Raw genomic sequence first — 27,481 nt, forward strand, 5'->3', positions numbered from 1 at the left:
TCTCTAATGACATACATTTATTCAATTTATTAAGTTACAAAGTGAATGACTTGACTAAATGTTAGAAAATAATTTACAGCTTGTTGTAGTAAAAGATATTTCACATCTTTCAATCAAATAATTTGAGGATTGAAATTTCATAATTCCATACCAATAATCTTAAATATTAATTTCCATTACTTTTAATTCACATAAACAACATATTTATGGTAAAATACTAATACAATATTGTTTGATTTTTGTACTACTGTATAATACTGTATATAAATAAACAAGCTAGATTGTCCACAACTTTTGGCCATATTATAATCAGCATACAGTATATAGTATCTCTTAAAACTATAAAAGGGCACCATTCACGCAGACTACAAACTGATTGAAACGATGGGATTGGAAGAACTGAACTAGCTAAACATTCACTATAAATAATTGACAGTATGCATACAATCATTAGTATGTTATAGTACAATAAACCAACAATCTTGATACTACTAGTATTATGTATTTAGTACAATAGGGTAACACTCTGTATGTCTGTCTTTTCAACGGGTATACAAATTGATATGCGGAAAACTAAAAAGAATGTAAAAACCTTTTTTTTCTCTCCAGAATAACCTTTAAAGGGCAAAATAATGTGAAACTCACACATAAAGGTTAAAACAGAAATAATACATTATATATTAACAATATTGTAAGTTGGAGGAATCCACTACTGTAAAAGGTAAATAATAGGTTTTCTTCAAATAGAGTGAACAGATGAATTTTAAATAATTTATGACTTCTTCAGTTACCTACATTAGTAACAGAACATACAACAGTAGAACACTCCTCCAAGAGGCAAACTTTGTTTTGTTCTAAAGACTAAAGATGTCATCTTGATAAGTTTTTCTACTGTAATTTGTTTTGACTAATTTTTCTTCTGAAATTGTGAAATTCACTATTTGACCACAATATTGCTTAGATGTATGACAAATAAATATTACATTCTTTCTTATATTAATACAATACAACTTTAAAAACTAACATTTTAAATTATATAAGACAAGTAGGTATGTTTTCATCTTCAATATTTGAATATTCTTTCATTCATTGCCCTACACATATACAACCACAGTATAAAGAACATTAAATTGGAAATTATTTAATGAAAATGTCCAACTGGACAAACTAAAGTTTAGATAAGAAAGTTGATGAGAAACTAGAAACTAAATATAAAAGATATGAAAATAAAATAAAACTATATATGTTGTATATTATTGAAAGCAAAACTAATTAAAGCTAAATTAATTTCCGTCAACATTGATTTTTATTCATCATATTCTTCAACAAAATTATATTCATTTTGTTATTTGTTCATATTATTTCAAAATCAAACATTCCAAATGTCATCATAATGTATTTGAATACGGTTTCTGTTGATAAAATAACATAAACAAAAATATCTATTACCACTAGAAAACTAGCTATTTTTTTTATAAGCTATAAAAAATTATAAAAACTGAAACGGAAGACGTCTAGCAGAAAAGAACCAACAGAAAATACCACTCAAGATCTATGACTAAAAATGTTATATCAGTAAATCATTAATAATTCCTTTTAGAAAATATTCTTGGTCCAGAAACGTGAATGGCACATGAAAAACATACAAATTCATATTTGAAGCAAAATAAAATCTCCAATAATTAAATCATAAAACAATATATTTAAAATAAAAAATTGTTGTAATAATTTCCACCAATTCAACAATACATATATCTCTTTCTTATCAAAAAAATCAGGTTCTATATAGTTTTTTCATTTCATTTTCATAATTAAATGAATTTTCTGTAACATTCACAAATCAATCTATCCAAAGGGTCTCCTCAATATAGAATATACTGTATATAAAACATGGTTCTACGTTGTAGGGGCACTTTTGTTAAAACAACTGCCAGTAAAAGCAATTTTTCTACAGAATTTTTTAAACAATTTTTGTTCCTGGCCAGCAAGATAACAGTCACAAACTATACATTTAATAAATAATATATATTAATAAATCATTATGCAATAGTGGAGGCTTTTTTCTCTCATAACAATCAAAACTTTAAATACCAAATTCAATTTTACTCTATAGCACTTTACCCCAATAAGAAGCAACCTGACGAGATTCTGCTTATTGTATGTTGTTCATCTGTTATTTAAAATAAATATAAATGATAACCATGCCATTCTCTATTTAATATTATAGTTGGCATTATTCAAATGCCAACTATATTTTGATAATTGATGCCATTTTTTTCGTACAACAGTTCTTCATTGGTTCAAATGCACTTGGTGAAATGTTTCAAACACATTTCAGAACATGCACCAAACTCTTTTAATGTCTCAACACAAAAATTGGAAAAACCAAATGCACCATGGAGGCTTTCAAGTTGGTTGATCATCAAACATCCAAACATATTCAAGCAAAAATTGAATGAGAGAATGCTATTTTTAATTATTTTTACAGTGATTAACATCCAGGGTGCATCTGAACCAATGGAAGAACTCTTGTATAGAAAATAATCAGCATCTGGAATACTAACAACTTATTTATTTATTTTAATGTTAATTAGCATTCAATACTAACTAACTTTCATATTAATATCAGTCCATGTGTGTAAAGATCCGTTTACGACAAAAAAGTTGATGAAACCTTTAAAAATTATCATTCTGCAAATAAAGTTATTTACACACTTCCTCTTTTGATTTCGGTTTTCCCTCCACTAAAGCCTCAAAATTAAAATTTATTAGATGTATTTTTAATCAATTTTGCAAAAGATGGTTTTTGAAATTGCTTAGTTAATGCTTAATCTACTCTAACTTTCCTAAATTCTGAGATTGCTCGAGTTTGCAAACAAAAGTTTGCCAGTGTTAGTTTTTACCAAACTAGTGTACTTTGCCAAAGTTTTTCAACTGGTCTACACAAGCAAAAATTTGAAACTTTTCTTGACAAACACAGGATTTTTGCTCAAGTTTGCAAACAAAAGTTTGCCAGTGTTATAGTTTTACCAAACTTGTTTTCAAAGTTTTTTCCGAGTTCCTTAAAACTACTGTCTCTGAGTAATTGTTTCCACCTGCAGAAACACATTGAAAACAACTTGACTAGATTTGATTCGCTGAATTCACAAATCTCAGAAAACTAGTTTGTTAAGTAGATGGATGTCCAAACTGTTGCTAACTAGTTTTCTGCAGTTTACCAAAGTTTGATCTGCAAGAAACTTTGCAAACATTTTCTCTAAAGGTTTCTAACTAGTGTAGACTTTTGTATAAAAATAAATTGCGTGACTTGCTTGTTAACACACAAGTTACCTAAAATTAAAACCAACCCATCCTCATAAATTTTCAGAAGGGGAGGGCAAAGAAAATATTATTCTTTTGGCCTAACTTTCTCCAAAAACACGGTTTCAATATCTTTATTTGGACCAGATTTTTGCACATCATTTGTACAATAATATTCACTATATCCATGATACACTAATAGATATAATGAGGCCTATACTAAAAATGTAGAATTATATACAATATGAATTTAATAAAATCTATATCTTTTCTACATTGTCATTGTAAAATGCATCACAACAAACATTTTTCACGATTGAACGATTCACCAAGCACTTGAAATGCATCACAACAAACATTTCTTAATTACAGTCGCTCCAAAATTAACCTGGGTGCTATTTTTGGAGAATTGACTGCCTATATTTTAATAAATTATTCAAATTATTATAAGCCAATAAAATGTTGGTAGTTAGATACCATTTACCTATTTTGAACAAATTAGTAATATTTGATATCTACAATGTTTATAACCATTGAGATATTATATGGCCTTACAGATTGCACATTTTACCCAACAATAAACACATAGTATATTAATCGTAATGTTCACATAAATGATTAAATATAACAATAATAATTATCACGAAACTGGTTAATTATAATAGTAGTGTATACCATGTAGACAAAAACGGTATAATTAACATTTTATGTGTAAGTTAGTAGATACTTAGAAATAGTAATACTAAAATAATACTATATTTATTAAGATTTTGTGTATAGATACTGAAAACAGGTAGTTAATTAGATGCAACAAATGTCATTGTACTTTAAAAGAACATTTTTAAGAAACTGTGTCAACATTATTTTACTGCAATTTACTGCAGTAACCATGCTTTGTTCGGCATTAACATGTTTATCTAAATATTTGCTTTTTTAAAGATATCACACGCTCTGTTTATTACACTACAGTGACTACTTTATAAACTACATTGAAACAAACTATGTTATTGCAGTAGCAGTTACTGCAGTAACTTCAGTAGAATAATTTTGACACATTCTAAGAGTATAGAACAACCTATCATTTCTATCCAGGAGTATTTAGATCCATTTTTTACTTATTTTTACCTAAGGTAGAAAGATAAACACTTGTTACCATTTTTTCCCAGCAATAGTTCATATGTGTTCTGTTCTCATAAGTTAGTATCTTTGGGACTTTTAAAGAATTTATTGTTGGTTGAACAACTTTGGTTTTTCTTAACTTTTGGTAAGCACACATATAACTTTATGGTAATAAAATAATTATATGAAAAATCCCTTACCATTTATTTAGTGAGCTTTATATTTAAATCTATGGAGAAAGGGAATTCTTTTATAAACCATTACAGTGTCATGGAAACATACTGTAACAGATTAAATATGGTAAGTCACCAGAAAGATAACCTTTGACATTTGTGTTTAATATCTCAAACCCTTTTTTATTTAATTAGAAATTATAAACTTTGAAAATATTTTTGTATTGTTAAAAAATATATCTTCTTAATTTTTTTACAGGTGTGCGCTGCAATAGCTTTTGTAGCTTTGTAAAATGGAAGTTAATGCAAAATAAAAGTACAATTAAATTGTCTTACAAATAGAAAAAGAATGTGTATTTAAGAAAATTATAAACCATATGCACACACCAATAATAAAGGGTGCTTTTTTCCCCAAACCATGACTTGCATGTATTTCATACAGGATATTTGCATTGATATTAACTTATGTAAACATTTGAACTATTGATTCAAATAAAGGAATTGATCGTAACGCAAGATAAAGTCATTTTTGGGTCATTAAACTTGCCTATGATATGGCCTATGGACTAATGCTGTATTTTGATCATAACGTAACGTATTTGTAGATACAGCAGCGAGAACTGGGTGCATGGTTCTTGTACAATCACTAACACTCAAGTATTTCAACAAATGATTGATCGAGGTATATAACTATACCTGTAGTTAAACATTGTTTTCAATTAATAATCAACATTACTATATGCACATCATACAGATGATATAAATAATCATTAATTATACCACAAGATGTACATGATTAAGATTAAAATATTCAATATTATTAACCAATTAAAGGACAATATCAAGCCCAAGGTGATGTAGAAATTATATTATATTTGACAAAACTTTTTTTTATTATTATTATGTCCTGGTTGAGACTGATGTGTAAATGATTTTCATAAACTAAAAACTGTTGAATTTAGTGAATCTACAACATTCATTGATATTGTGAGTTATTGTCAAAAAGAAAAATTATGGTCGATTCAAAATGTTGATGACATAATTAAAATCAAAGTATTGATCCCGAATCAAAGATACTGTGCGTTTTTCTTTTTACTTTCGTTCATTAGGACATCGGTTAATATATCTTGATTCTAATTGGTATTGCATTGATTTGAAGCACATGGAACTATAAAGGCGTGCTAGGAAACAAAACATACGATTATCAACAATGTTTTGTGGAAAAAAACTTGATAGGTTGTTCAAAAAATAGACATTCAGAGTGTTATAGATATGTCAAGTCCGAAAATAATCACGAAGCTCGTACATACACATGCATGCTGGGCTTGAAGTCTGCTATCGGTTGCCATCTGCATTTCTCAAGTATCACCACCTTGTTCGATAGTTATCACAGCCAAATACTATAAATACTGAAAAGGCTGTGAAATTTATCTTTAGACTGTGTTACACCAATTGCCTGAAAATTCTATCTTTGATCTATCACAACTTTCTCAAAAACTCCTTCTGACATTCTGAAAATATGAAATATGATTATTTTAAATAAATTATGTAAAAATATGTGTATTATTTCATACATACATCAAACAGCAAGCAATTTCCAAAAAAAATGGATGAACTATACTTGCTTATAAACTTAGTGAGTGGAGTAGAAACAGTTGCGAGCTACAACTATGGCACCATGATCAGGATTGAACACTGGACCATGGGATTGGAACGCAAGCACCCACCAAGCTATAGTTCCACATTACAGATAGCTATAGGAAGTTTGTTATGTATGTATGGGCACAATATTTGTTAGTGCTGTGCATTATGATATGACTACAACAAGTTTAAGAAATGTTACCTATCCTTAAGTCGCTTGCTTCCAAGAGCCGTGGAACCATCTTTGGCAATAAATAAATGAAGTCCAATTTCCTCTGTAGAGAAAGAATTTTAATAATTAAAATTGTATAGCTAAAAATGACAAAACATATTAATAAACATAATAATAAATATATATAAATATATTGTCCCCCTATATTTTATTTGTTGTTGAATATGCCATTTTATGTGACAAAAACATGTGATGTGCCCATATATGTACTTGATGATGTCATATCACTTCTATTTTTGGGAACTTTTTTTGTCAAACTAGTTTGATAATGTTAACAGAACTTTAGATACAATATCATCATCTGCGGCTATCTGAGTATGGACTGTTCCATGTGTTATAATCTCCCCATCGTCTCCTTCGCCATCTTGCTTTTTTTAATATATTATACCATTACCTGAGACACCCTCTTCCTCTTTGTTATCAAAATTTTGTGTACTGATTATGTCCTTTACAATCTCATCAGCATCTACTCTTGTGTCATCAACCCTCTTTTGTTGCTGTGACTCTTCGGGATGTTTCTGTGGATTAAACAATTAACTAAATCATCAAAACTATTATTACTTTAAATAGACTTTTAGTTTTATAGCACTTTATAAATGGTCATTGTCTCGAAAAGAAACGGTGAGGTATGTATGGGCGTTGTTGCCAACCTGATGGCGTGTTTCACAGACAATACCACTGCCTTGGAGGGGAGTCCTTAAAATGTTACTACTTTTCCAGTTTTGTTCTCTCCAAGAAGGGGGAAAAGGCCTTTGTCTGTTTATCCAGGTAAGGAAATAAATGTTTGATTTTGATATAATAAACATACCCTTCTCCTTTCATTTGATCCCACACCTCTCCACGACCCCGACCACGATCCAGATTCTCGTGCTCCACCTCCACTTCCACTACCAGCTTGTTCTTTCTCTGGCATTGGTTCTGTTAAGCTGGTTGCACTAGAGAAGTGCTCTGTCAGACTGGATGATCTTGAGTGCGTACTGCCACTTCCTCTAGACTGCTGACTGCCGAATTGACTCTCATGGCTGTTGTAACTTGAACTCCTTGAATGGCTCTGCTGAAATTCTTCTTCGCTTGGTAGACATTTCACTTCTGGCTCCGCTGAAGTTATTTGCACTAAACCTAAAAGGAAAATAAACATTATTGTAATGTGTGTAAATCACTTTATATGCTTATATTAATAAATGAATAAAGATCGGAGAAACCCATTAAACAAAATATTGTAATGTCTGTACTGTTAAGTATATTCCCAAGGGGGCCAGACACCAAATTTGGTGAGATTAACAATGGATTCTTGTATATGCATAATAACCTAAATTAACAAGTGGGATTATTTCTGTTAAATATGTTATAATACATAATGGTTTTAAGAGACAGGGGAGTTAATTTATAACAACTGTAGCTAGTGTATGTGCACTAACCTGAGTTTAAAACACTTGGCCTTTGTTTAGTAGTGAGTCTACCACTGCTACCTACATGACTGGTTGTTAAAGAACTAGAACTTGTATCGCCTTTAAGACCACGTTGTAATGTTTCATCGCCATCATCCTGTAACAATGTCATGTTCTGTACTGTTGGCCTATAAACAACAAAAGATGACAAAAGGTTTATTAAACTTGCTTAAGAAACGAAAAAATTCATCTTTGTATTAAGTAAATCAATTTGCTTAAAGTCATTATGTTTGTCTTCAGCTTAGACATTAAGGTTCATGCATTGCTTAAAGCTACTTTCGTGCCTGAAGACGGCCTGAGAGATATAGCGCTGTGCGTGCGTTATACACATCAAGCATGAATTCGGTTATCCGTTGTCAAGGGAGGTCATTCATGCTCAGTGCTGATTGAACGAAACAAAAATTCAGAAAACAATTGGCTTCCTGATCCATCTCTACGAATTCAGAGCCCCAATCAGATACGGATTCAAATTGTACTATTTTAGAGAACGATTCTATGCTTTACCACTGAATCTATTTTCCACAATATTTTTCTTAGGGCACAGGACCGAATCCAGGTGCGATGTAAAAGCAGCTAAATATCTTGACATAAAAATAGTGATAAATGCCAGTGTACAGCAGCTCCAGCAAGATGGATAAATATTAAAATGATGACATTTATACTGGTGCGAAGTTTAATAGTAAATAATTTCTTCAGTTAAACTGACAGAGTTTGACATAGTCTTTGGTATCTTAAATGTTGTATAATCATATTTGTATAATTTGTATATAAATGTTGTAGAACAGCAACAAATTTACAAATACTGCAGTAACTGACAGTATAGTTCTATTGCATCTTTGTCAGGAATATTTGTATATCAAACATTTGTAAAAAATGTTACTGCAGTAACTGACAGTATAGTGGACTATGTTATAGTGGATTATACTACTTTAGTGGAGGCATTTTATATAAACATAACTTTGTACAACACCAGCAATTCACATGGATTTAAGTAGGATTCTGAAGTAGAATATAGTATTCCAAATAATAGCTTATATTGTTCCCAATATCTGAGTATGCAGTGCAATAAAAAAATATTGCTTAATCTTTACTTTGGGGTTGACAGATTTATGTACATTTTATAGACAATAATAACATTTTATAGAAATATAGAGTGGTACTGTAGATTGAGCAATTCTTCATAATATTCAGAAAATGTGTTTCTTGCATTAAAATAGAGTATCCGATAAACTAGGTGTCTTGATTTTTGGACAGGGTTTTTTAATACCAACATCATGCCATCTAACTCAACATGTGTGAAAGCTTTAGCTGTGATATCCTATATATTCATTTAACATTCGAGTCACATCAACTGGCTGAACATCTGAGACAATTTGATGCTAGACAACAATTTTGCATTGTTTCCACTTATCCCATTATTTATATACCAATAAAACCACTCCTATTGTATGAAGTGACTCTTCTAAAGGAAAGTACTGTAGTGAATAAAATATGTGCAAAGTATATTATCAATCTAATAATCTATTACAGTAGTTGTTAGAAAACATTTCTATCCGATCCATAAATCTAAACAAACATTTAAAATAATTGGTTTATGAATTACACAATAAAGTGTCATACCAATAACACTATTGTATACAGTAGTGACTCTTCTACAAAAAAGGATCTTGTCATTTTAATAATCTAGTAGTAGTTAGCAAAATGTAGTCAAGTTGTTTCTACAACTATAATTGTTAGAAAACATTATGATACTCCTAAGTCTAAATACCTTTGGAAACCTCTCTATCAAATCAATAAATCTAAACAAGCATTTAAAATTAATTGGTTTATGATTTACATAATAAAGTGTCACGCGCAACCTTGATGTGCTATTGAGAGTTGAAATTGAAATCAGTGCTGTATGCAGTTAAGCAAATTAACTGTAGTAAATTAATAGACTGTACAGTAAGTTAATTCCTTAATTCCTGAAGAACCTAGTACTATCTACTAGCAAATGAGCGGTAATAATTAAGAATAGTTGTGCACAGTTACTCTTAGATTATTAATGGTTTTATATTGAAACCTGTAGTATCATGGAAGAATTTCATCGAAATTTATAATAGGGAGCTTTGATTTGCAACGACCAAGGACCGACGACCAACCTAGATCAGGTCAATCTAGGTCGTCATATGAACCTAGACATCTACCTGTCTTGAGGCGAGGAGCCATTACACACGTCCCAATATTTCCGCGTGCGCACAATGACTTAACATGATGTAGTTTGGTTATAGCAAATCAAAACCTCCCTAATTCTGTACACAATGTGCACTACTATACTATATATCAGAAAGTGTTCAACTTTCCATAAAATGAATAATCTTGGGATAGACGATAGAGTCAGTGTGGTTGCCAGTGTTTTCAGAATTTAAATTTGGGAAAGTTCTGGCAACTAATGTTTGAAAAGTGTACTAAATAAGTACAGTACTGTAGTATTAAAATGTATACAACATGATATAGAAAAGTATTAATAGAATCATCTAAAAATCTATAGTATATTGTGGTGTACATTGTTATAGTATATACATATACAGGAAAAGGGTAACCATATTAATGTATCCTGAAAGTAAAGGTACCAAGGTACTCTGTACATTGTGGAAATGACAAATAGTGTAACTTGTGTTCTACAAACTTCTTTTGTGGGTTGCTGACAATTGAATGAACTTGACTTCAACTTAGTGTAATTATTAACACAGAATAAAATAAAATATAATAAGAACACCAGTCTAGACTTTGTTAGTATTAACTGTCTTGTGAGGACAAGGATTTAGAATTTCCTTAATGGATTAAATGGTCTGGTAGTGAGACCCTTAGACAAGAAATTGCCAAAAATACAAATGATTTTTGTTTTGGAAGACTTTTAGATCAAAATGTGTAACTTACAATACTGATAAAATAACACTATAAATATAAACTACATCAAGATGTATTGTCCCACAAAAACATGAAAAATGAAGATTAATAAAATCAGACTTTGAAATGGGTCATTTTGTAGTTTTAAATTCTGTACAGTAAAAAAAAAATAGAAAAAATAATGTTTTCACTTATAAAATGACAAAATAAACCGTTTAGTTGAACCAAAAACCTATTGGCTGGCAAACAATTTGACTATTTTTTGCTATAAATTACAGTTTTTTCAGGTAAATAATTTCTTTTCCAATCCAATTTTCTGTCAAAGTGAATAACTATTGAGCGACATTAAAATTGCATACAGGTATTCAACAACAAAATATATTTTTTTCAGGGGGGACAATGCATCTTTAAAGGCCAATTCTGTGGGTATCAGTGGCTAGATCTCAATTGAGATACTGTACAAATACGCAAAAAAGAAAACATTAAAGTAAAACAGCCAGAAATAAGTGTACGTTCGGAGAATGCTATTCCTTCAGAACAAAACAGACTATAAAAAAACCGCCCGATTTTGGTAGCATCCACTGAGTACCATCAAAATATAAAAAATCTCAGCAAAAACGTTTTATTTCAAAGATTTACACATGATTATAATATCAACTTATTAACATGAAAATGCTATTTGAAATCTAGAACGTAAAGTACAGCATTGAATTACTATATCATCAGATTTGGTTATCATATTTGCCATTATAGTGTTTGTTGTAGAATCCGAGATGGAATCAATATGTTACCATTAAAGACACTAACAGTATGTGGAATCTGAAAGATATTTCCAATTATTCTCATTGCATTCAGCAGGTACCTGGAAAATCTGCATTAAGCACTGCAGGTACCTGGGAATTTATTTGGGATCGAAGATGCTGCAAGCAAGCAAATAACTTTCTTAATGATATCAATAATTATTATTTCCAAATCTTACAATTAAAATTAACAGTAAAATAACTGTATAGTTATATTATATCCTTTGTGTTCCCTTTTGTAGAGTCAATGTTCTAAAAAATGGTTACATCAGTAGATTAAGTTTATATTATAATAGTTTAGTCCAGGCCCATCCCCATATTGACATTTTTAATTCCAATCTTTATCTGTTTCGTCGTAATTTAAGTGTTTCTCAGTTGTTGTAATTGTATCGTATCTGTTAAACCAAGCTGTAAGTGGCGGATTTGTTTCTGCTGTTGTTTCTGGTTTTAAAAATAAAATAAAAAAAATAAATAAAATTATCCTATAGGAATACTAATTATGATTACAAATATTAAATTAATGTTGTTGATGTCATGATAGATTTACATATTTATAAATGTTGAACTGTAAATGTATCTACAATTCCTGAAGTGCTTTATTTATCATTCATCCTCTAATACAGAATGCTCACACTTTTCCATTTTTTGTGTTTTTAAAAAGAACCATCCAGTAAAAATCCAGGCTACAGCCTTGCTGTTGACTTTGTGTACATCAAATTTGAAATAAATAAATTACTGTAAATGGTAATATACTGTGGAATGTTAATTACAATCATTTATATAAAACATAATTGAACTTTGAGCTAAGGATATAGGAACCATGGAAATTAAAAACAAACCGACAATTTAGATCAGAGGCCACAAGCAATGAAAAATCAATTTGTTCAGTAGATAGCTCAACTAATTGGATGCAAGTTTATGAGATGTTGGTGGTAAAGGTGTAGTGTCTGTTGGGAATGCTGTGCCCTTTAAAAAGGGCTAGCTTGTTATGATTTATTACTTACAAATGACCCTTGTTGAATAATTCGATTTATCAGATGGCTTTTCTCTCCCTGTATCTTGAATAAAATTAATATTAACTAAAACGGTATTGGTGGTCTCTACTCTAAAGTAAGGAGACAACCCAACTTTTTTGGAGTGACCTCTTGAAGCTATGAGGTACTGTAGGTATTTTATGCTCCCAAGAGTTTAAATAGAGGACAGACATTTCTACAGAATTCTGAGACCAGAATGGAAACATTCAAAGATTTAGCATCTATTTTTTATAAAAATTTAAGTAAAGTGATATATTTCTTCTTGGTCGTTCATGGGAAAGTGTCCCCTTAATAGGGATGTCCATTAAATAAAGATGTCTTAAAAGGGGGTTCTGTTAAATCTGTATGTTGGCTTATCTAAGAATACAGAACACTATGTACAATATGCTAATTAGGTATCCAATTAGGAGCGGATACACTTGCAATTTTACAATTGTTTGTCCGTCAACACGAACTCAAAGTGCTAACTTAACTGTCACGTTTGAACAGAATGATTGCAAATGGATTGTGAAACTCTAAAATTGACAATTACGATAAATCCGAAGACAATGTGACTGAAGCAGTTGCCAACATAACTTCTTATCATTCTCTATAAAAAAATATGACCATATAGGGCCAGAATACAATACTATTATTACTAGTTTGCCTTTCTTTAATCAAATTTAAGTGCATATAAATTTTGTTGCAATATTTACGAGTTCAATGCACTTCTAGAACCATGCAAACAAACCCTAAAAAATCAAAACAAATTTTCCCGAAAATTAAATATGTGCGTATGGGCAAAATGAAACTGAAAAACTAATGAAATTTCCTATATTACAACAGATAAAGATAATTAATAACAATTTGTTAACTCTGTAAAATGAATGTGGCAATTGTTTTGATTATACTGTACTTACGCTTTAAACACAGAGTCACCTGACAGTAATGACATCTCAATCTTTACCTACAAAAAGAAAGTAAAACAAACCATAAATAAAAATGAAACACCAAGTGTACACTTAATTACTGTAAATTACATAGAAGCGTCAAATGTACTGTAAAATACCATGGGTCATAATTTCAATTACCGATAGTAAATAACTACATAGGACACTTAAACTTTGTGAAGTTATTATTTAGTAATTTTTAATAATTTTCTTGGGAGGAGTGGAGGGGATAATGCACATTGTTTATTGAAGAAACTAAAAATAAAACAATACTGCAGTAAGGAAATATAATTACTGCATTAGAATAATTTTGACATGATTCAATTAAATTTTTACAAAATGATGGCGATCAGATAGGGGCACCGGTATGGTATCCGGTCTTTGGAGACAGAGGGATATTGTCGGTTTATCCAGGTAAGCTATAGTAGGCATGAAATAGCTTGGCATTTGAACACAAGATGACCCATTGAACAGAACTTTATACAAATAACGATGGTCAAAATGCAAGAAGATTAGAAAATAAAGGAAATATGGATTTACTAGAGATTAGAAATTCATTCAAACGTTGAAGTGCGTAGATTTAGTAGCAGAAAAATTGACTGGTATTTTAAATTAAACTTGCAGCGGAATTGGAGTTAATGGATTATTTGACACAAAACCATTCTTTTTCTCCATTTTAATTTTTAATTTCAAGATACTGCTTGTATGAAATGTGTGGTTTCTTCTTACACTATAGCAAGTGCCAATCCATGGCTCACAATTGTCTGCCCGTAGCCTACAATTGGTACTCAATAGTTGATAAAAATACCACCAGCCCTCACTTCACACTTGTGAATTCTCAGCCCCAGTGTCGGTCTCTGGCTGGCTAATAGTGTAAATAGGGTCTATTAAAATTATATGCTTTTTTTCTTGGTGTGCAAAAATTACAGAATAAAATTTGTGGAGATTTTGCCGATTGGCCATTGAAGATTACCTTGACAGTGCTGTTATCTTGGCGTATCTTGGAATCATAGCCTTCTAACAAACAGCGTCTAGTGACACACCCTGCTCCAGCAAACTCAGCTAAATTCAAATCTACAAACCCATATTTCATAAATGATTTACCTCCTTTGATTTCCTGCAATTAAAATGAAAATATTAAATTAATTTCTAAAAATAAAATGCTCGAATATGTTCAAATTACTCTGTATCAATTTTAATAGTGTTTATGCCATTTGAACATATTTTAATGGAAGTTGCACAATACAATGAATAAATTATTAAAATTAATATTAAATTATTCAATCCAGGCACCAACACAAACATAAGGTGAATCACATACAGTACTGTAGATATTGTACATTCTTTCGATGTAAAAACAATTGGATTGAAAAAAAAACCCTAAACAACACTCCAACCTGAAAAAAATTTAAGATCAAACTGTAAATTTAAAAAAAAATTGTTGTCTTAATAATGTGTTTATTTTTTGTTGGAAAAAGTGAATAACTAACTGGACAATACAAAATAACATATATTCAAAGTATCATATTCATACATAATTTTTAGTTGGGGTTTTCTGTAAGATTATATAAAAATTAAGCATTGTACTACTAGTTGTAGTAGTATATAAATGAAATGTACAAATTGTATCAGTTTGGATTAATTAAAGTAAACAAACCATAGATCTACTCAACAAAATGTCAAAATTGCGTGTTTATTGAAGCATGACCTTAAATCTAATTATCAATCAATACAAACTGAATGCTCGTCAATAATTTACTTCCGAAAACATGTATTGTTTACGAATCTAATATTAATAAACATAATAATATTGCACTTTTTATTTTTATAATTAACTCTGCAATTATTATGACATTTGACGAATTATATCAGACCTTACTACATTGTAAATGTAGTTGTAATAAAGTTTTTTGAGTTTCAGACAATACCCACCCATTATGGAACTGTACCATTGTTATTGTTGTTTGGGGTGTATGACAATGTAAGGTGTTGGCTTTTTTTTAAAAATCAATCTCTACAATAGAATGAGATTACATTTGTTACCGTACTTGGTGGTTATTGTCCTACATTTTAAGTTTCGGACTATTCGGAAAATTTTCCAACTCTTTTCCTTCTAAAGTTTCACATTGAAAATGTACCATACTAATTACAAACTCTTTCGTTTTAATTATAAATTCTTTTTAAATTAAAAAATCACTTATTATAATTTTATGCATTTGCGACAGATACAACGGATGTAGTAATTAGATCTTGTTGCAAATGTTTACTATAAAGCGAAAACTAAAATAAGATAGAGTCCACTTTAGACCCCTAATACAATGGTTCAAGTCAAAAGACACAGTTTAACTGTGCACATACTGTACAGTCAAGTGGTCTAATGGTCATTTATCCAAATTTCTACAATAATTTTTTAGATTAAGTACAGCATATCATATAATTTTTTACTCGGGGTACCCGAGTCTAGTACTTACTCATTTTCTCCTTCTCTTCCTCCATCTGGACACTATTGAGTAAAAAGTGCGATTTTTAAAGTACTACTCCTCCCTTATTCGTTATAGTATTGAGCTGGGATTTGGCATGAACATACTACAGGGACATGTCCTCAAAGCTATAGAGCCGGATTTTTAATTTTTTGTTAATTAATTTGTTTAATTAAGAAGCCACAATGTGTGACACACACCACAGCATTATGTAGTTATATGGTTATATGCGGATTCTTGGCGTAGTGGTTATCACGTTTGCTTAACACGCAGAAGGTACCTGGTTCGAGCCCGGACGAAACCTTTTTTTTTTAATTTATGGTGAAAAGTACTGTATACGCAATATGATAATTATACAGAGTATATCTTATTTTTATTATTTTTTAAAATACTTATTTTGTGTAATCGGTAATTATCACTTTTACACATGTTTATTTTGCTTTGTGCTTATTACCATTTATTTGTAATTTAAATGGATTAAAAAACTTTCTGTAACCCACATTTTTAATGTAAGAGGTTTCGTAGTGTAGTGGTTGTCAAGTCTGCTTAACACGCAGAAGGTCCCGGTTCGAGCCCTGGCGAAACCTATTTTCTTTACTTTCTAACTGTATACGTCTGTATACAGCTTCTTTCGCTGTACCCCGAGTATTGCACATTCGTGCTTGTTAAGCTTCCATGCCCTTTAATTTCAAAATCTTGAATTGACCACTGAATGACTTGTTTTGTAGCTAATTAAAGAACGATAATTAGTGTAAGACTCAAGAGGCTGCTAATCTACCAAATACACAGGACAGGTAATACTGGTAAGATCATAATTTTACCGCACGTTAAAAGATAGAGTGACTGACTGACTGCCATATATTCTCAACTGTTTAAATTGTATTTCTAAATGTAAAGTTGCAATAAAACGCTCTAGTAGGCTTAGGCTAAGGAATTATGAAATTTTTATGTGACATTTTTGTAACTAATAAAAATATGTATGTTGACACATAATTGATCATATGAAATATAGTATGTACTGTATTTCATTAAATATAGCTTTTTTTTTGTGCAAAAATATCATGGATTGCTAGATTTAATAATTTGATAAATTTATTTTAAATTAATAACCTCTGCTCCTACAGTATTAATTGCATATAATGTTCAATCTGCCAACATTACCTACAGTAATTCTCAGTCAATCACTGTGTCAGAAAACAATTCAAATTAAACAAGGACAAATTTGTGTAAAAATTGTTTGTCAATTATTTACTACTTTATAACTTTTTTTTATACTTACAATTACAATCAATTTTAATGTAATATTTACTATGATTATTATTATGAATATGAATTAATTAAAACTACTAAATAACATATATTTTTAATTATTATTATTATTACTTACTACTACTATTACTAAATACTAAAGAAAATATTTTAAGATTCATAGCTTAAATTAATATACAGTAGCTCCAAGTAATTCATTTTTTTCAATCAAAATCTTCAAATTAGGCTAGAGTAGTTGGGTGGCTTTTGCTTAAAAGAGATTGAATCACTCACTATTCAACCAAAAACATTACCATCTGAAAGGAGAAGATTGTTTTAAGAAATTTTTTATTAAAATTGCAAATTGGTTTCAAAAGTTATATCATGGGTTCAATCCAAAACAGAGTCTAATAATTATACTGTCAATTTGTTTTATCATTAAACAATTTTGTTCTTCTTGTTCTTTCTAAGTTCTTCATTTGCCTATTTATTAATTCAATTCAACATTTATTTCGACCAAAATCAACATGTATACAACCAAGAAACAACTTAAATAAATCCAAAAGACTATACCATTTGTGGAGAGGGGAATTCGATGAAAACCTCTACTTTTCGAGTTATATCTCACTCTTCAAGGAGAAGGGGCTATTGTTGGTTTATCCAGGTAAGCTAGGCACGAAATAGACAAATATATCCAAAAGACTGACAATTACCAGTCAATTGAATGCAGAGAACATTTTTTTTCTGCCAAAAAGATTCTAAATTTATACAATGCATAATACTATCTTTTTTCTTGAATTGGGTTAAAATGTCACACCCTAAAGTTTGTTTATGGTTTGCTGTTAATAATGACAACAGACTGAATAATCATTTTAGAATAAACAATAAAATGGTAAACAATGTTTACACATCAATAAACCTCAACAACAATTACAGAAAATAACAGAAAATATGTACATTCCAACAGTTAAACTAACTGTACTGAGGCCCTGTTTCTGCTGCCAACTAAATACCGTATATTATACGGTATTTTTTGAATACCGTATATATACGGTATATTTTTGGCAGCAGAAACTGCGCTCATAAAAAATATACCGTATTTTGTATACCGTATTTTTTTTTTACGGTATTTACAAATTTATACCGTATTTTTTGTACCCGTTTCTGCTGCCAATAAAAAATACCGAATTTTTTTTTTACATGACAAAAGGTCAACATTAGTGTTTTTATTTTCTGTCGCTGTACACACGTGTATAGATATATTCGGTGAAAATGTGGAGCAAAGACGTCACAGTTTCACTAAATAAATGTGTGTGGGGAAGCTAAAATGTCTGGCCAACTAAAAGGTAATAAAAGGGACAACCACATTTATAAAGACATTTCTAAAAAAATAAAGCAGGAGTATGGAATAGACTTGTCTCCAAAGCAAGTAAACTCAAAGCTGAAGAGCCTGCGAAAGCAGTACAACATTGCAAAATACAATAACTCGGGGAGGGAACGAATTAATTGTCCCCATTACGATGTTTTCTGTACTCTCACAACATCTCTATCACAAGGGCTAGGCTGTTGAAAGTGAGACGTAAAACTTCCTTTATTGCGACTTTTAATTATCGATCAAATAAATGAATGGCAATTTGGGTAAAAAAGATGAAATTTAACACGACCACCCAAGAAGTATTGTTAGCAGAAATGGGGGTATAAAAAATACCGTATTTTATACCGTATTTTGAGCAGTTGCAGCAGAAACAGGCCCTATGAGATCAAAGTAAAATGTATGCTACTGTACTAATACACTTCATGTGAGTTAGGGTATCCTTTAAAAGTTTGAGATATTAGAGATGAGACAACCTTTAATAAACAGTACTTTAAGAGGTTATAAAGTGGCTTCTTGTGGGTGCTGGAGGTAAAATCAAGGGCCTAGAGATGGAAAGAGATAAAATAAACATCACAACTCATTTTACCAACAATTACAATGTTTTGCCAAACTATTAAATCATAAAATAAAATGTATCAATTTGTAATACTGTATTTGCATTTTGTTTGGAACTATATAACTTAGATTAATAAATTATTTTTTTTAATTTTTAATACCACACACAAACTCAAATTCATTTGAAGTAGTGAAGCTGTAGCTTGGTGGTTAACAATAACATGTTGTGCCTTCTGATCCCAAGGTCCAGGTTTCAATTCTGACCTAGTGCCATGACCCAAGCCTCAAATGAGACTTAGTTTGTAAAGCATGATAAATTATAAAATAGTTTATCCATCCTGTAATTGGCGAGTTACGCGCTGTTGGATGCCTACCAAATCGCAAAAATCGAAAGTGCAATAATTACAAATATTGCATAATATAAATGGTAAATTATAATGCCAGTTGCTGGTGAAACGCTGAACAACGAAGTCAAATGCTAATTTTCAGTATTCACAATCACAGTACTGTCTTGATTAACAAGAGTGCTTTAGTGAAACTGAAAATAATAATAATCATTTGATAGAAGGTCAAGTAGAGGTCGTCTATAATTGAACAATCAATACAGAGTAATAATGAACATGGGGGCCAGGGACAAACAACCAATACAATGGCAGCTCTACTACAGTAGATATACTGTAGTACATGTCATAACAATGCAATCACAGCTGTCGCCAAAACACATCCTAAACAATACAATATGAATACTGAACACAAAGGGATGAGTTGAAATGTGTTCAACCATGATATTCATCTGTGTGAAGACACTATTGTTCATCATACCACCATGGAGAAATAACTCTATGATCATACACAGTGTTTAGAGATGATACACATTTTGAGATTTTACAGTATGTCAAATTATATATTCCTATTGACTATTGTTAATGTTAATTATCATCCCAAATTATTATACTGTACAGACTAATATACTTGTAGTGTATTATTTAAAATTTTACAAAATAAAAATACATTTTAAAATTATTACAGGCAAAAAAAATATATAACATTTAAGCATCACCACGAACCACAACTGATTTTCGAGCTACCTCTGTTTAAAAAAAATTGTATCTAAAAAAATGACCAATATTAATAGGTATCCCAATGTAAAAATTCAAATTAATGATGGTACTTTTTCTTTCAGTTAATCAGAAGGAACTTACTGAACATAAACTTTTGCAATTTAAATGATTGAAATCGGATTATCCATTCAAAAGTTATGGTCCGTTAAAGTGCCCAAAAAACAGTGATTTTTGCTTGAAAAATGGCACTTTTTCTAATTCTATTTGAACCCATTTTTGAAGGGTTATAACTTTTATACTAATAATTTTAAAGTTCTTATTTTTTCCAAACCCATAGATACAACAGAGTTGTACAAGAAAAAATTTTTTTTGGGTGTCCTCGACATTTTTTTTTTTAGATATCGCCCTACAAAATTCGTCCGACGGCTTTTTACGCGTGATTTTCCCAATGCCTCAAAAATGTCCAAAAAGTTCCTGTCTTTAAATGATTCATAACTTTTGAACCAATGTGTGAATTAACTTCTTTTTTTTTGCATTACATAAAATGTAATATGTATTTTAGTAAGGTTATTTATATTGACAGGTAGGTAATTCTGAAATACAACATAAAATATTGTTAAAAAATGTTAAAATGTGAAAAAAAAAATATTGCGTTAAAAAACTGTGTGGGTATTGTTTCTTTTCATTAAATATTATTTTTCGTAAGTATACATTTTTTTAATAATTCTAGTATTTAAAGTTATATTTATAATCATATATTATTTAAATTGATTTTCGAACCGCCAAAAATAAGAATTAAGCCCGTGCTTATTATGTGTTCGATTCCATTTGGAGCGCCGGGCCGAACGTAGACTCGGCCGCGCCTACTACAAGTTAAGATAGGCCCCTAGCTTGCTAAGGTCTAAATAAAAGCCTGACGCTAAATTCTGCCTAAGAAATATCGGGAAGAAATTTTTTATTTAACAAAGTAATTACCTCAATGGTATAATTGTAGCATGTTTAATTTTATTTTCCTTTCGATTATTCTAACCGAAAGTTGCACTTTGAATTGAAATATACGGAATAAAATTTAGGCCTAGAAACAGCGTAGACATACAACGGCAACACACAGGCCAAAGCGCGTTTCGGCCGCCTACATAGAATGGCTTACGGCCGCTGCATAGCAAAATCAAAGCTTCTTAAATTTCTTCGGTACATTTCTTCCTAACGTACTTGCTTTATATAGTAGATTTATAAATATTCCACTTATTAAATAATTTAATAAATCGGTAAAATTGACGTTTCGAAGCATGAGAGGCGACATTTTTCGACATGCCTCGTGTGCGGCGAAGACTAGTTCAGAAAATGGAACAGTCCACTGCAGGGGTTATCCAATCATTAATTAACGCGCTAATACATGCATACCATGCACATTGTCTGGGCGATGATAATTTAGTAATAAGCGGAGAACTGAATCCCCCCCGTAAGGAAAATGGTAAACACTGATATTTATGGTAGGGATTATTTTTTTCAGTGGTTGGTCTTGTTGGCCTCTTCGCACGAGGTCCACGCAAAGTCAAATAAAACGATGTAGTTTATCAAACAGAAATATAAATTAGCTTCAATTCAATACTAAATTAGCCAGATTTTGATAATGAGAAAGACTAAAAAATTCAATTTTTATCGTTAAAATTGACATTTGAGGCGGATGTACATAATAATAATAACCGATTTACATATCAAAATAAAGAGTATTTAAAGCCTGATAACATGCAACAAAAATTACTCCACCACCTATTATGGACCTCGTGCGATCGTGTTTTGAAAATGGGTAGGTGTTTTCCAAAGTTATTTTTAGCGCGCGGATTTCGGCTCGCCGGCTTTTGTACCTCATTTTTAACTTGCGTTTTCTATTAAAATATTTAATAAACATAGATTAAAAATATATAAAAATAATCCCTTAAACAAGATCTTTCCAGACATATAATTTTTATTCACATGTGTATATCAGAAATAGTATATTTTTAACTTCAAAGACACGTCACTTTTTGAAATTTCACGAACGTGTTAAAATCGCGGTAACGAAAATCCGCTTCATTGGGATACCTAATATTAAAAACAACAAAAAATTCAACATGCTTAACAAATATATTTTTAATTTTATTTTAACTATTCAAATCCAGCTTTTTGATTAAGGTTTGCTATAAATAATACTATTATTCAATATGTGATAAAGTTGTAATTTACGACCTACTGTACTATACTACTATTTATTGTTATTTGTTTGTTCTTTATATATTTTTGGTAGTCTGATTATTAACGTACCAATCCATACTAACTTATATATTTAATGAAATCTAAACATTTTTAATTTAAACTTTTGGGGATCTTATGAATACAAAGGAATTCTTAAATTGTGTTCTTTTAAATCTGTCAACACTTGACAACATACTAACAGTAACTGGAAATAATTTCATGGGTGGATTGCTTTTAAGTGGTTTACCTTGAAGTTTAGAAATGGTGTTGAAATGGTGTTGAAATGGAGAGTAAGAACCACTTGAAAAATTGTTTGACTTTCCCAGAAATAAATGAGGGGCAATGGTTTAATAATACAACCAATCCTAATCAGGGGAACATGTTGTTGGGCTTTTCCAGAAAGGTACAATCAATTTATACATAAGGATATTTTTTGTTTCTTTAAATGGCAAAATCTACCAAAACTTTGTATTATATTAAACCACATTTAAACACTGAAAGAAATCATGTTAACAATTAAAAAAATAATAAAATTTGAGAAAAAGAACATTTTTTGAGCAAGAAAAATATATTTATTTTTTTAATTGCTCTACAAATGGATCATTTGAATAGGGTAATTCTATATTTCTCTCGGCAGAAATATTATTTACCTTTCGTATTGACACTCTACAAGAGCAACTGTCTAATATACCAGTAGTAGCATTGGCACTCATCTTGCAGTGGAACTTAAACCTAGCTCCCCAGTTCACTGAATTGTTCACAACTTCTTCTCTGAAATAATAAAAGAAACTCACGTCACTTACTTAGAAAATTCTTCTGGCTTTCACAAAAGAAAGTGGTCAATAATAAACTGTTGTTACAATGTACGTGGGAAATTCCAATTAATGTAGAATATTCTAGATTGATTGTCATTATAATCAATTTCTGAACAATTACACTATGCTGGTTAACATGAAAAAAGGAATGATAAAAGTTTACAATAGTTTAGTATAGAAATCAATGGGTATGAGGTAGATATCATCAAACGAACAAACCAAAAGAGGTGTTGGCCATCAGTACAGTTACCTTTCTGATTGTCCTAGCAAAACTCTGAAATTCAGGGAATAATTTCGCCAGTGTAGCATAGCAAAAAGCTATACAAAACAACCTTCTTGCTACACATTTCTACAATTGTGTAGCAAAAAATATGATAGAAAACTATGATTCTCGACTAAAAAATCAGTTTGATTCGCAATATTGCTAAACAAAATTTTAAAATGAAATTTTTCCCTGAAATTTACACACACCAGCGGGGAACATATCATACAAATACAAAGCACATGTGTTGATGTTTCCAGTTTTGTAAGGCGATGTGTACAGTAAAGGATTTATTTATTAATAACGGTTTACAGATGGTCACAGAAAACTAGGCACGAAATGTACTGAAGCTGTGTGTACACTAATAAAACTAGTTTTACAAAAAGTGTGATGTGACCAAATATAGTAGTGATATGCTCAAATATGGTAGTGATATGCTCAAATATGGTAGTGATATGCTCAAATATGGTAGTGATATGCTCAAATATGGTAGTGATATGCTCAAATATGGTAGTGATATGCTCAAATATGGTAGTGATATGACATCTATACAGTAAGTTTGACAGTGTGCACAGGGCTTTAATACAAGTAATATAATCAATTGTTTTAATCTTTTATCTTTTCATATTTTAATATACTGAATGTTTAAAAAAAAAGAGAAAAAAAAAAATGAAATAAGAAAATTAACAAATTGTATGGAAAAAAAGATAGTTTAAACTGAAAATTTGGATTTTTAAAAATATTCCCAGTAATAATTACAATCACCTTTTCAGCCTCTCTTTACAAATTTTGTTACGCATGAATAGCGTCGCCGTACTCTTAATTTTCTATAAATAATTTAAGAAATGTCAATGGGTGTTTACAGGACACCAGTGCTAAATTCCTACAGTATCTCTACACTTAGTTCATTGGCCTGATTCATATACTGAATAAAACTTATTTCAATTGTACACAGAAGCTCTACTGTAGATTTACATTTTATTTAAACAGCCAATAGGAAACAATTTACAGGTAAAATAAAAAACCACAAACGTTAATAAATGGTGGCAGCCCTAATACAGTTACTGTTATTAGGAAATTATCAGTTTTAGATTTTCTATTCAACCGATCCTTTTAAAAAAACATTTTTTTAATATAAATTGTTAAATTCTCAACACATACATTACAAGAATTTAAAGAACGTGTCCTAAATCTAACCAAACATGCATGGTATTTTGGTCTATTGAAATAATTACTGTACAATTCTGTTACTCATTGAAAGAAATTGAATGACCTGACCAATCATAGATACAGTAATTCTCAACCACAATCATGCTTTGAATTAAATACTTACAAAACGGTTTTAGTGTAAAAACTATTAAAAATAATTGCTTAATTAAGTCAAATCTTATCAGTAAAAAATAAAATTCTTCAAATAAAAAATAAATGTATGACTTAATAATAATACTGTACAGTACAGTATAATAAAAGGAAACAGACGTAAAAATCGTCAAACGTAAACAAAGTACAATTTTTTAGCCAAAATGATTCATTTATAAATAAGTAATCAAATTGTTGAAAGAATGTAAAAACAATAGCCGACAGGAAATAATGTCATTAATTAATTCAACAGAAAATTGAATACAGCAAATAAATAGTTAGTCAGTATCAGAAGTAAAAAGTCTAATCTATTATTCGCTCTGAGTTCCATCACTCTTTCCTGGTCAGTATTTAGTACCATACAGTACACTACACCCAGTAAAGTAATTCAGCAGATCCCAGTCTGGTCCCCCTAAATTTTGAAGATAGGACCAGTTAATTAAGCTATGCACTGCATTTCTTTTAAACCATTTTTAGGACCTCTCCGCCCCCATTTTCAAGCTCCTGGTTCCGCCACTGTAAATGCTGGAAAGTTTTTGAAATTCAATTTATTTTATTATAAACATATTTTATCTAGTACAGGATTAAAAAAATCAGTTATAGATAGATGTAGCACCTGTTTTATATATGGTTCTGTGTTAGGTAGCCTACCTGAGCAAGTACTATCTAAGTAAGTACAGTTAAAAGAGTTCATTATTACTGTGATTAGTGGAGTGTGGTAAACTGTATAGTTGGTTCAAGGTAGGAAAGGGTAGTCATGTTCAATGACAACTCTAAACAATGAATCTACTGGTACTTTCACTGTACAACAATGAGGTTTTTTTGTGTAGGTGCAATCTTGTTTGTCATGGTTATCATAGCAGTAACATTATTAAAATCTGTTTACTAATACCATTGTGTCGTCATGCAGCAAGTGCCTGTGGGCTTAATTGTTAAGTTACTGTACTGTATTGGGAAATACCTTTTGGAAACTTTGTATTTAACCATTTTTTTTGGACATATTTGTATATAAACCGACCACATTTTTTAAAATGACACAATTGCAATCTAGACTACATTTCCTTTTTAAGGCAGTAGAGGAAAGATGGAGCAAAACATTTTGATAAAATTTATAAATATATTAATTACAGTGGCTACATCTACAGTACGCCTACAGTACAGTAGGCGTAAATGCAATCCACATGCTATATCTACGAAGATTGGGTCTCTGGCCTTCAAAAACCTAAAAAAAAAAAAACATCATCCCACTAGGCAAATTGTGAGAAAAGATGGTCAATAAAAGAGAATGGTAAGTCAAAAATAAAAATGATACAATTGGTTTTGTGATATTGTGATACCTACTATGTACTGCCCATTCAGCCACTTTGACTGGCTTACAATGTACCAATATCACAAGACATTTGGCAATGACTGGTCTTCTATCAAAAAAGCCATAGCACCCCTGATATTACAGTCTGTAGATATTTTATTTACTCCAAAGCGTATATGCAGTGAGTTCGGTCCACATTACTCTTGTGTCAAAAAATTTGTTCCGTTTAGTTGAGTTCCATCTAGGCATAGGCCCTATATTTCTTTAATTTGAAAGTTGAGCCTCGAGTGATATTAAACTGTTTAATTTAACGTAATTACATTTAATTTAAATAATTTCATTCATAACTTACCTTGAAGACAGCTCGGAAAATGTACCTCCATCCAGTAATCGTACTTTTGCAAAAAGCACACAATTCACGAACGGTATGGAATCAAGTTGGCAAACCTCAAAATTTACTTGGAATTTAAATTTCTTTTTCTTCATCATGTTTTTACAGATATTACAAGGTTTTTATTATAAAAGATTTCATGAATATTTTAAATCTTTCAATCAGTCGTAAGTACAATCTATCTTTGGTTAATAAAATCCGTGCTAGGCACCGGTAAACTCAATATTTCCACTCAATAATACTGGGATGAACAAACACTGCCCCGCAAAAATCCTGCTGATGAGCCAGCTGACCACGTAGTATAGTAGACCGGCCCTAGCTAGCCTAGGCTGGCATCTGCTGGGCTGGGTGATATGAGCAATATAGCCTTACGTGCATATAAACCTTATAATCCTTCGCATTAAAATACACTTATTAAACGGTTTTACATCTATAAAATACTTTAGAGTTACATACTGTCATATATTGTTAATATTCGGTGAACTTCAACAATAAATTTAAAGAAAATCGGTGACGTTTTTATTGTTTTTGTGTGTGTTATAAAAACCGTCGCGAACTTTACCACACCACCAACGTACGTAGTGTGTCTTGACGCATGCGCACTTGCACGTGTGTGATGGGTCGCCAGTTTGATTATTTTATTTATTTTTAAAATTTATTTTATTGTTTCTCACTTGTGTAAAACAGTGAAACTTTAAACACTGTATTAAAATAAAAATACATTAAAAGCAAAAGTTAAAAAAAAAGTCCCAAATAAATAGATATAATAAATATCACCGTTAAAATCAAGTAAATATAGTTTTTGCGGTGTTTGCCTTTCTTACTT

The 27,481-nt window shown here is 30.6% G+C and overlaps 1 protein-coding gene across 1 annotated transcript; it reads right to left on the bottom strand.

The window, feature by feature from the left end:
* On the bottom strand, positions 1-27,211 carry LOC140047246 (early estrogen-induced gene 1 protein-like). Its single transcript, XM_072092148.1, has 9 exons — positions 26,617-27,211; positions 23,170-23,290; positions 14,539-14,682; positions 13,536-13,582; positions 7,884-8,041; positions 7,274-7,584; positions 6,860-6,983; positions 6,436-6,508; positions 1-6,103 (listed from the first exon to the last, which is right to left on the bottom strand). Exons 1-9 carry the CDS (start codon positions 26,751-26,753, stop codon positions 6,058-6,060), a joined length of 1,161 nt encoding a protein of 386 aa, XP_071948249.1. The 5' UTR covers positions 26,754-27,211; the 3' UTR covers positions 1-6,057.
* Positions 27,212-27,481: the final 270 nt, after the last annotated feature.

Source organism: Antedon mediterranea, chromosome 4 (genome assembly GCF_964355755.1).
Source record: "Antedon mediterranea chromosome 4, ecAntMedi1.1, whole genome shotgun sequence".
In the NCBI taxonomy this organism is placed as follows: Eukaryota; Metazoa; Echinodermata; class Crinoidea; order Comatulida; family Antedonidae; genus Antedon; species Antedon mediterranea.